This window comes from Lissotriton helveticus, chromosome 8, assembly GCF_964261635.1.
Source record: "Lissotriton helveticus chromosome 8, aLisHel1.1, whole genome shotgun sequence".
NCBI lineage: Eukaryota > Metazoa > Chordata > Amphibia > Caudata > Salamandridae > Lissotriton > Lissotriton helveticus.
Genome location: NC_136069.1, coordinates 750,753,111 through 750,765,803, shown reverse-complemented (window position 1 = coordinate 750,765,803; position 12,693 = coordinate 750,753,111). Strand labels below are relative to the sequence as shown.

The following is a 12,693-nucleotide window of genomic DNA, read 5'->3' as shown; positions in this document are numbered from 1 at the left end:
GCTCACACTGGCCACCAGTACCTCCTCCAATGCGTTAGTGTATAATGTGAAGAGGTACGGGGCCAGTACGCAGCCTTGTCTCATACCCCTCCTCATGTGAAAAGGCTTGGTACATTCTCCCTTTAATCCATACCTCACCTTCGCAGCGCCTCCCACATATAATTGTCTCAAAAATAACAGTGACTGCTCAACCTTAAGTCCCTCTAGGATAAGACCTACAAATACCGCGAATAAATTGCCTTGCTTAGCCTGGGTATATTTCCCATGTAAGATGGAAAAGTTTAAGACCTGCTCAACGGTACCCCTCCCTAAACCCATATTGAACCGGACTTAGGACACTGTTATCTTCAGCCCACTGTTGCAGTCTATTCAATATGACCCTTCCTGCAATTTTCATAAAAGAATCTAGTAGGGATATGGGTCGGTAACAAGCAGGATTTTCCCGGTCCCCCTCTTTAAAGATAGGTATTATTATGGACTCCGACCAGGATTTAATAAAACCCTTTGCACAACTGGCCTCGAGGATTGCTACTAGTACTTCCTCATGCGTGAAGTGGATATTAATCGGCGAAAAATGAATTTACTCGCCCAATAATGCTGGTTCACTTGCTATTTCGGTGTTATTACTCCCATTACCATAAACCGAGGAAAAAAGTCAACCCTGGAGTCTTCACTTATTGCCACCTCAATCCTTGCTCCCTTATTATTTGAGAAAAACAGAGCCTATACTGATTCCCAGAAAAAAGAACAATCCCGACGAAGAGATGCCTCGTACAGGTTAGTCCGGGCCTGGTCTTTGATTTCCTTCTTTGGCTTATTCCTAGCAAGATTGTAGGCCTTCCTAAACCCTCTAATGTCCTCATAATCCCTCACTGATTTATGTAAGGCGGCCTTTAACAGGGAGTATGCTATTTTTCAGAGTTTTTTGCTCCCTGCACGGACGAGTCAGGATTTTTTGAATCACCGTTGTAATTTGAGAAAAGGCAGTCAATATCTCAGAGTGGGAGATCTCTTCTTGCAAACACTCAGTGATTGGAATTATGGCATTTAGCGTTATTTTTGAATTCGTTACCTCAGGGTCATTCTTAGCCCAACGCAATGAATAACCATTCTGGCGTTCCAGCACACAACCTTGAGTCCAGGCCAAGCTCTCTACTACAGAGGGAGTACTCCTTTGAGGAAGTAAAATATTAATACTTAGCGGAAGGTGATCACTAAGCCCATTTGGGTGGGTGATAAATTCCTCAACCCACGTTACATAACGATTTGGGAGAATAATGAAGTCTATAAAAGTACTAAAGCCCCGACCGATGAACGTGGGGGTGAAATCTACTGGTGACGAACACAGCTTATTGGCAAATCCAAGATAATGCATCGCCATGACTTCATTAAACGGTTCACCCCTATTTGAGTGTGCAAAATGGGCCACGTGACCAAAGTCCTCTTCCTCGAGTTCCCCAAACCAACATGAGGGCTGGGTACAGACACTAGTATTAAAGTCCCCTCCCCAGATTATAATAGTATCCTTCCCCGGTGTTGTACTTAATTTATTTATATCGTCGTTGAGACTTTTCAGCATGTCAGTGAAGTTGCCCCTATCTGTGCTGTTGTAGAGGTTAATGACGGCTAACTCAACTTGCATTGAAAAATTAATAACGACAATTTGATAATAGGTAGATGACTTTAGGGTTTTTATCTTCAAACACTCCAATAAGTTCTAGATGCACACACAGATCCCCCCTTTATACCTCCCATTTATTGAACGAAGTGCAGGTATATGGAACGTTTTAAAACCATCAAAATGTAGTTCATCCAGCAGCCAAGTCTCCTGCAGGCACAAAATGTCAAAGTTGTTGGTGAAATCTATCCAAGCTGGATTGTTGACCTTAGATTGAAGCCCAGAGATATTCCAAAAGGCTATTCTCACCTGCCTCTGGGCATACTTAGATTGAAACCCTGACACCGAGTCCTTCTCCTCCCAATTTTGACACCTCTCTGACTCTGCCGTAACACACATACTGCTATCAGTGATTCCAGCTACTACAAGTTCGTTCAATGCCTTCTCGCTCAGATGGGCGTTTTGACCCTGCTCCTCCGTTCTTGTTACGGGGAGATATCCCACTTTTTGTGTACCTATATGGATATTTGATTCGTACAATTGTGGGTTAACGAAAATGGGACTGCTACTAAAAAACCCTCAGTCATTATGATAGAATCATTTTCGGGTAGTTCCTCCATGGGTCCCAGATAACATGCTCTCTGGGGAACTTTAGGCCACCCGCTAGTTACCAACTTTTGATAAAATTTGTTACCATATGTCAATCCACATCCTCCAGTGAGTATAAGGGTCCAAACCTGTTTGACACTTCTAGATTGTATCTCCAGTGGTTATTAGAAAAAGTACCCACAGAGGCTGTAGTGTCACTGTCAAACATGTTAGGCCGATAGAAGAAACCCAGGGGTAACACTTTTATTCCCTCAAATATAAATCTACTTGAACCTATCCGAGTCAAAACTTCTTGTACTAAGGCAGGGGAGCCTAATGATAGGACTACGCAATCCCCTTTAAAAGTCTTTTAACTGGGGCCCACCCATGTGACGCGTCTCACCATTTTAAAAGAAGTGAACAGGTCTTGAATCATACCTGTTTTAGCTCCTAGAAAGTGTATAGATTTATTCTTCAGCATCACCCAATTTTCTCTATCTCCCTCAGTGGATGGTGGTACATTTGCCAAGTCCAATGTATACGGGACTGCTGCAGGTGGAAGGTTCAAGCTAATATGATTAGATGTGGGGACCTCATTGTGAGTCATTCTGCTTCCTGGTCTAGGGCGGTTATCTACGAGAAGGGAATCGTTACATCTTTTCCTACTGAGATCGTTACTACCCCCTCTCTTTTACCATCCTTGTTGGTTGCACACTAGGGGAATTTACCTTCATGGACCTCAATCCCACAGAGCAACTAACTCCCTCCCCATTGCCACGAATAGGGGCACAATCTGCTGAGGACTGGCTACGGTTTTTGTCTGGCCCCCCGCCCCTACCTGGCTCAAGTTGTTGAACGTTTATGTCCTTTAGGTGCCCTGAGATAAATGCCAGGCTTAACTCGATTGAATCTAGTCTTTTCACCAAGGTACCAATGGTATCTTTGATGAAAATAGTTAAATCCTAAATAGAATTGTTGCTTACTTGGCCTTTCTTTTTACCTTTATTATTAGTAGATTACACGTTTTTTTTACTATACTATTGGCTGGGCAATCCTTTCCCTGTATTGTCTTGAGCTTAAGTTTTAGGTTTATTGGGGTAGGAGGAGCCTCATGAATCTGTGGAGATAATGCTATAGGGGCCTCTGATTTCTTAGACACACACACTCTTTTATAAGGAGGTAATGGTGCAGTATCAGGGTCAATTACAGATATCTCATCCCTCCCTGACTGAACACAACAATTCTGTAAATCAGTGGTTGCCTCGTGTGATGTCAATTTTAGTGCCCCATCAAGCAATCCCAGGGAAGGAGAGTTGATTTTACTAGTATCAGTCGAGCCAAATGACTCTTTGTTCAACTCCTCCTCTACATTATAGATTTACTTTTCTAGGGCACCCACCGCCCCTGTCAAGTATTTCATTAAGAAAGCACTAGAATCAAATAGCATGCCGGCTGACAAGGCCCCAGGGGCGGACGGCCTAACGGCTGCATTTTACAAAGAATATGCTGAGATCGTCGCCCCATGTCTGTTGCAGGTATTCCTTGCGGCGATGGAAGAGGGTACACTTCCCCCAACGCTTCGCGAGGCCACAATCATCACTATATTAAAGCCAGGCAAGGATCCAACTAACCCGTATTCATATCGTCAATTGTCACTGATAAATTTAGACGCCAAAATCTATGCCAAATTAATAGCAAATAGACTGCAACCCATACTGCCCCAGATAGCGCTGCCAGACCAATCAGGCTTTATTCCGGGGTGCTCCAATGCGCTTAATTTGAGGACACTTTTTGGTACACTACATTACCTAGCCCCTCATGTGCATGCCATCGCAGCACTTTTGGACGCCACAAAGGTGTTTGATTCGCTAGAATGGAAATTCCTCTTTACTTTATTGACCCGTATGGGCCTCAGCCCAATATTTATCAGGCAAATTCAAATATTATATACAAACCCAGCAGCGAGAGTCAGGGTTAATGGACAGATATCTGAACCCTTTGTTATCACCAGTGGGACAAGACAGGGCTGCCCACTGTCGCCGTTGCAGTTCGCCATAGCTACAGAACCGTTAGCTGCCAAGCTTATGCAACATCAAACGCAGAGGAGCATAGGCTTCACGACAAGGGGCCTCCTAATCTCCATGTATGCAGACGATATGACGATTTACTTGACTAATACTAATGATAACTTCGATACGGTAATGAGGGAATTGATAAGATATGGGGGTCTAACCGGAATCCAGATCAACTGGTCAAAATCTGTGATGATGCCGCTGACTGATGGTACGGTCCCTTTCGATACAGAATTCCCGATACAATGGGCAGTTGAAGAGACAAGATATTTAGGCATTTGGATGAGTAGGTCGATGCAGGAATTATGGATGGCGAACTATGGCCGACTGATAGATTGGCTGGAAGGTAAATTCAAAGGTGGACAAGGTTGCCGCTGTCCCTGATGGGGCGAATAGCCATTGCCAAAATGGTTATACTGCCTAAGCTACTCTATTTATTTGTCAATATCCACATGCCACTAAACGCACAATTTTTTAAACGACTACGATCTAGTGTGCTAGAATTAATCTGGGCGGCAAAGCAGCCCAGGGTCTCATGGAAGGTACTGGCGCTACCATTTGCACAAGGAGGATTAGGCGCTCCAGATTTTGAACTATATGCTTACAGTGCATGGTCAATACATGATCAAAGCACAGTATCTATGATGTGATCTTGGATTCAAAAGCGAATCTGTTGTTTAGGAGAATAGACAACCCAAGTCCACTACAAATCAGTTCACACAGAATAACCCTGGGGCCAAATCATCCAATAGAAAGAAGCAGGGGACTAACAGTATCTTCAAAGATTCCAGAGTGAGCAAAGGTTTCAAGACATTATCATAAACAAATCTGAATCGCTCGTACTGCGCTGCTCACATTCACCTACTTTTTCTTGATCTTTTTGTTCACTTCTTGAAACTGGTAAAGGAATTTGGCCCAGCCTGAAGCTTGCTCTGCCCACTCCTTCCAGGTTGTCCTGCTCCAAGAAATTGCCACCACCCAAACAAAAGCTCCCTAGCCTATGACCTAAACTCTCTAGCCTATGACCCCTACGCCTTTGAACTTACGAAGAATAAACTTGACTGACCAGGCCTAGCCAACTCTCAACCAATCTCCAATTTCCCAAAACAGTCTGAAAATGCTGCCTTCTGTCTAATCTGCAGCTTTATAACTGAAAAAGTTTACATTCAGACTATCAAATAGGGTTCCACCTGAAGGGAAGCATCCAATATTCCTCCATTTCCATCTCTGCAGTGTTCGGAAGTGGAGTTTTCACACTTGTACTACTGGTCCAGTCAACTTCCACACACTCTTAGACTAGAGGAACTGTTGTCAAAAGACATCTCTTATACTGCATCTCCTAGCTATCTTACAGATCAAACCTAATTCTGCTACTACTGTTTACATTCATTACCTCCTTTCAGCACAACTTCAATTGTGGTTTACCATCAAAAGTTAATCTTTTGACCCCCTCCGCTTCAGAATTTATCTCAGTTCACTACCATGCCTCATCAAGTCCTTCAACCTAACCTCCTACAACTACAGTGATGACATTCAGGTCATCTAGTATCTGTAAAACATGAAGACCTAGATACTTCAGGACTGTACTACTGTCTCTGGGCCATAGAACAGTGGATGCTAAGGAATCACCTCAAATGTATATACTAAAAAACTGGACAGCTCACAAGTCTGGATCATACACCTATAGAAATCAATCTACAGCTGGTGGGTTTTAACACACATGTAGCTTTCTATAATTCCCCATTTCTCATCTCCACTCGACTCTTCTTTACTCCATGCATAATCCCAGCTAAATGTTAGCACAAATACGATGACAGCACCCTCTACCAATCACCAGTTACATGAAAACACTTCCCACATAGGTCACACTGCATTCGCACCTCCTTTGAGCCAAAAATATGAAGGCCTTTAAGATTAAGCTTCTTATTTGCAACTAGTTTTTGGTGCAATAAAAAATAACATGATAAAAACACAACTGTCTATCATGTACACCACTGTATCACCTCCTGTGTAGGCTACACAAGCACTCCCTAGAGAGTAGTATGCTAAAGCGCAACAGGGATATGAAGGGCTATATGGATGTGACTACAATACAATACATATATTACAATTATTGCTTGATTAGCTCACGGTATTTTTGTAAAGAGGCATCTAATTAATTAAATTATCACAGGGAGGGGATATGAGTTGCAAGCTTTAGAAACACGTAATCTGTTGTCCTGGGAAAAATTGTGTAAATTGGATTAAAACAGGTGGTAAACACATTTATAAGATTGGTAGGTGTATTAATATGGCCGCATTCCAAAACTTCCATGGCTGGTATACTGTGTGTATGGAAATGAGAGTGGATGGGAAGAAGTATGACCCTTCAGAGAAAACAATAAGCTAATTGTGAGGAAAATCCCGCATGATATGCCACATCTCACTGATCCTCAGTGCAAAAGTCATAAAATGAATACATTGAAGGTGTTCAGATCTTGTTTTCTTTCTACATAGCCAATCAGCGCATTGTTCTCTTTTTCAGATCACCAACAAAAGTAAAGAATCCCTATGGGAGTTTATCAAGGGTTTGCTGGATGCATGGTCAGGATGGGTTGTAATGCTTCTCATTGGACTCCTGGCAGGTATAGTATGAACACCATTGGAGGAAAGGGGTTGTAATTGTGTATTATAAATGATCCCCTGTTGTACAAAGAGCTACAAATACTTGTGTACAATGAGATACAAATACTATTAGTTTATGAGTTGGTGTAACTACGAAAATACTTTGACAGAATATATTCTAAAGTTATGTTTTCAATCTGGATTCTCTGTGACATCATAGCTTGTGTTAGCAAAGCTCAATGTGCGTGTCCCCATTTTGTTCTTTAAGATGAAAAGCACAATTACCAGTTCAGTTGATTAAATTGTCTCCATAAAACTAATAGGTTTGTGCGCTGTTCATCTTTAGTTTAGGTGATCGGCACGATACAACTATTGGTCCTGCTGCAAATCATGAGCATTCAAAGACAATTATTTTATCAAAACGGTTTATGAAGCTGATTAGCCTAGATATCTGTCTGTAGGATTTTACCTCTTTTATTATTGCTCTTTCTTCTCTGTCCTTGTCTGGGTTAGATTTATGTTCAGTTTTCTAAGCAAAGACTTACCTTTCTAGAGGTATGCAAGGTTAGAGTTATTAAACTAGAACCTATGGTGTTATCTGGTTTCTATCCATATCCCTTGGTAGTACCTTTCATATACTTTTTTCGTAAGGCAGGCCCGCGCTTTGGAAGTACCTAAACTTTCTTTTCCTTGGGTGAGAAACTCAACTTGGAAAAATGAACAGTAAACAAAAGGAACTCAAACAATAGAATACATAAAAATAAAAACTTCCTATGGACCCAAAATACTTTAAAATAAGGTGTACATACGCATTATTGAATCTTACATCTAATGGATCAAAACAGAAAGAACATAAAACATGTTCACGGTTGTGCAATACTTCTTTGGTTGCAAGGCACATGCTTCTCCCTAGTTTATGCGAACTAGGCCCAGTATCACATTTGCTGTTTCCTACTAGGAAAGATTTCAGAGGTCACTGGCCTTTGGCCAAGAGGATATTGTGAAGAATAGAGACTTATGGGGCATTCGGCTCAATATTTGTCGCTACAACTAAACCAAGAGAAGTACTGGAAAGTAGTTTACTCCTTCTCATACCATCCATGCCTTGCAATGAGGACATGCCGGGAGTTTAGGAATGAAGCAGGGTATAGTTGGTTAGCGGTTGTCTTAGGTGAGATATTACACCTGTCTTGGTTTCAGTGTTCATGCCTGGAGCATGTCCCACAATTGTTTGTGGTATTATAAATGTAACAACAAATAATGTATTGCTCTTTTATTAAAAATGTTTTCATTGGGTTTATAACTAAATGCAAGCAAGCGTTTGACATAAAGAACTCTGAAAATAGAAGGACACATTAACCTACATCGTTGTGATAACAGAAAACGTCAAGATTAGTCTCCTGCTTGGTATAAAGATGCACCAATGAACAAAGAAGTAGAATAGAATTAAATAAACAGAGTAACAATTAACAGTTACATCTTAGTGTTAGCTCCAGAATATGTGAACAATAAACATCTGTTCACACATCCTGTATTGTGATGTTCCCATGTCTCCCGCCCATCCTGCCAAATATTTCCTAGCCGCTACAAACATAGTACACCACTCCTGCCTGCCTTCCCTCTGCCTCGGATGGGCACAATGGCACCATTAATTTGAATCACTGATATTGACCATAGACGATCCTGTGGGTGAGCTTGAGTCAAACAGGACCGAAACAGCCATTCCTATTTTAAACTGATGTTTTATGTAGGTGCGAAACGGAAGTGAGATCCTTTCAAACTTTGTGACTCTATCCCTAGGAAGTGCAGTGAATTGTTCCATTGCATAAAAGTACCAAACCTTATTCTACCTTGTTTGTGTTGAGGGTGAGGGTGAGGGTGAATACTCAGAGAGCCATTATTGGGCTACTTAACATAGCAGCTACAAGCAAATGTGTAATAAGCTTCCTCCCACAAATAGTTAATGTAGTGAATTTCCCCTGTATCCCCCAAGAGCTGAGTCAATTGGTCAAATTTGAATTCCTGGCCTTCCCATCTTCTTAATTTGTGTAAGTATTGTTTTCCAGAACATCTGAACCATTTCACAGTGCCCCACATATGGGTCATGTTGCCCCTTTCTTTCTCACATCGCCAACATTCTGGCGGCGAGCTAAACAATATATGAACACGAACTAGGGTCAAATGCCATCTCATTAATATTTTAGAACTATTTTCTGTATATATCGGAGATTGCATTATTTAAAGCCATAGACGAGTAAAGAATCGTCCTAGATAGACAGACCCCCCAGGATATAGCGGCATGGATTAGCAAATTTAGCGGCACAAAAATGGAAATTTAGCGGCACAAATATGGAAATTTAGCGGCAATTTAGCGGCATTTTATTTGGCGGTTTTTCTTACAACAAACACAGATATCTTAGTTTTTTATGTTTGTGGTCTGTGTATGTTGGTTCCTGGTGTGTTTGTGGTCTGTGTGTGTTGGTCCCTGGTGTTTCTGTGGTCTGTGTGTGTTGGTCCCTGGTGTGTTTGTGGTCTGTGTGTGTTGGTCCCTGCTGTGTTTGTGGTCTGTGTGTGTTTGTGTTGGTTCCTGGTGTGTCTGTGGTCTGTGTGTGTTGGTCCCTGGTGTGTCTGTGGTCTGTGTGTGTTGGTCCCTGGTGTGTTTGTGGTCTGTGTGTGTTGTCCCTGGTGTGTTTGTGGTCTGTGTGTGTTTGTGGTCTGTGTGTTTGATGCCTGTGTGTGTTGGTCTGTACTGCGACTGACGCCTGTGCCGCCGGGTCACTGATGCCCTTGAACTCTCTAAAGCTACTGCTGTCTGCGGACACTGAGCCCTCCTAGCGCCCCTCGGGGCCCCGGGCAGTGCATGTCTGCAGACAAGGGCCCATCCGGGAACAGAAACCATGCCTGATGCCTCCTTTCGGCAGCCAAAATTCACCCAACACACACACGTCTGTCAGGCAAATACTTTTTGCCATATAGTTACAAAATAGTAGTTTACAAATTCCCCTGGAAGTTTGATTTCCATAAATACAGTTTTCAAGCTACAACTAGGAGAGTACAGTGTTGTGAAACTTCAAAGTTCCTTTAACAATTTCTCCAAACTTGTGAAGTTCAGGAACTAGGAAGACTTATTTACAACACCTATTAAAATAAGTTTAAAATAAATAAATAACACGACAAACATACTTTAGCAGGTGAATTTTCACAAAATGTTATTGCCAAAGTTATAATCGTGTGCACCCCCGATTAAAACTATGTGACCACATTATTATATTTCTGTCTCTGGACACAAGTTCTATTTTATAAACGTATAACATTGCTTTGTAAAACAGTTAAACATAAAGACACGTGATTAAGATTAGTGTTTGGACGGCACTGACCGATTTCCATAGGTCCAGAGCGCTCTGTGGGAAGCAGTTGACTGTTACAACTCCCTTCACACTATGAGCCAATTAACTGCGTATGAAAAACGCAAAATTTGAAGTGATACCAGGAAGTGCATGAAGGCGCCTCGCGTCTCTTGATTGCACCTGTGATGAGTGTGATTGCCTCATGACACAAAAACTGTATTCACCCTGCTGACGAATTCCACGTCAGGCTGCTCAATCGAGTTCAGTCGGTCAAAGTGCAAAAGTATATTCTTTAGATTAGAACCTGTATTCGCAGGATGAGCTAATCTTTCACTGATAAATGCGTGACAAGGAACAGTGAAGGTAGGTTGAGTTAAGGAATTCTTTAGAGGTTGTCCGTCATGGCACTCCGTCGCAGAAGTGGCAGATGCCCCATACGTCGTATTACTAATGCATTATCGGCGTTCGCCTACCTTACTTGTACTGCGGCAGACCGTGGCAGGGAGGGATGACTGCATGTGAGAGGCTGGAGGGCGAGAGTGTGACCTCGTCCTCGGAGTCGTACCTGGCTTGAATAAAACAAAACCGAGTCAGACAATATACAATTTTTGGTCGGCACACGGGGCAGTGAGCACTTCTTCCTTTGAGGCTGCTGCACTGCGTGTGGTGTCTCCCTTGTCTTCCAGCCCGATCCTCGTCCCGAGGCTAGTGGGGCAACGCCCCATTCACCCCTATGCACTTTTAATCCTCCTGAAAGGGGTCTGGATGTTTAGGTTTCACGGGCACTTCTGTAAAAATCCCGCCATTTTTACAAAAGTGCCGATTTCGCGGGCACCTTAGTAAAAATCGCGGCATTTTTACAAAAGTGCCGATTTCGCGGCAAATCACGAAATCGCGAAATCCTGGAGGGTCTGGATAGAGAAGGTGCGGCAGCCCTTATTCTTCTTGACTTTCGATACGGTGGACCCTTCCACTTTGATCCTCTGCCTTAAACATCTCGGCTTTAATAACGAAGCCCTTGATCTGCTACGGTCCTTCCTCATGGGCAGAGAACATTCAGTGATCCTGGACAACCATATGTCCAAGCCATTTTCACTTCCTTGTGCGGCCCAGCAGAGGGCCTCACTCAGCCCCTTACTTTTCAACATCTATGTAACATGATTAGCATCCCTTATTAGATCTTTTTGCCTCTCACCCACATCGTATGCCGACGATACGCAAATCATTTTGTCTTCTTCCAACAATGTCAATGACACTCATCTCCAGCTTCACAACTGTATCAGAGGTATAGATACCTGGATGGGCGAACACTGCCTTAAATTGAACTCTGATAAAATCAATGTCATTCTTTTTGGTAATACACCACAATTCTGGAGCCCTACCTGTTGTCCCACTGAACTAGGAGCCCCTCCTTCACCCGTCCAAAAAGTGAAAAATCGAGGAGTCCTACTAGACGATAACTTAAGTTTTAGCAAGCGCATCAACTCATTCATTTCCTCAAGCTTCAGCATCCTCAGAATAATCAGATAATCCTTCTGTTTATTCCCCCTCATTCGAAGAAAAAAGGTAATTACACTGTTAATACCTGAACATACTGTGTTCACAATGCAGCTGCTAGCCATCAAAGGACTCCAATGGTTTTCAGTAGGTTATCAAATTAAGTTCAAGGCACTTTGTCTTACCTACAAAACTCTCCATGACTCTGGCCTCGAACATCTCAGACAATGCCTAGCATTGTATGTGCCCAGCAGAGATTTGCGATCTAAAAGCTCCATGATGGTCACCCGCCCCAGATTTAAAAGACTCAAATGGGGATGGGGTTGGGGGGATAGCTGCTTTGCTTCAGAAGCCTCTAAATGCTGGAATAGCTTACCTATAAACATTAGAGTGGCTCCTACCCTGCTGATTTTTAGAAAACTGCTGAAAACATGGCTTTTAAACAACTAGTCTCATTTTAAGCTCCCTGGTCATTATTCTGATTCAGCGCCAAGACAACCCTGGGTATATGTGCGCTTTGAAAATGTATTAACATCACATGGTGGTCGCATCGGACACGTTTTAACTTAGCTCCATGGGAGGCCTGTCATGTCCCCTGGAATATAGTGACATTGGCCCTTTGCTGGCACAATCCCATGCTCTCACCCCGAGGCGGTCTCCTGTGGGGTCGGGCGAGGCTACTGTCCGTCAGGAAGGGCCGAGGCCGCCATTGGTATATTGGTATCAACCGCAAGCGACCTGGGAGGCCTCCCCTTGCAAGGGATGGCAGCCCAGAATAGGGCTGCTCCTGAAGACGACGGAGCAATGAGGCCCACCGTGTGACTGCAATCCTTGGGTAATCGCCGGGGGAAACTTGAGGGAGAGAGGAGCCCCTGAAGGAGGCCGAAGGTGACCTGAATGCTGGTGACCTGCGCTCTGAAGAGCAGCAACGCCCTGAGGGGCCTGGCGGTGAGATCCTGGGGAGGAC

General features: G+C 43.1%; 1 protein-coding gene across 2 annotated transcripts in view; it reads left to right on the top strand.

Moving 5' to 3' along the window:
* The window catches only part of CLCN4 (chloride voltage-gated channel 4), a 238,000-nt gene that overhangs the window by 72,677 nt on the left and 152,630 nt on the right, over positions 1 to 12,693 (top strand). For both annotated transcript variants that reach the window (XM_078657587.1, XM_078657586.1), the window contains exon 4: positions 6,803 to 6,902. In XM_078657587.1, the coding sequence (XP_078513713.1) occupies positions 6,803 to 6,902 (100 nt within the window). The remainder of the gene's footprint in view (positions 1 to 6,802; positions 6,903 to 12,693) is intronic.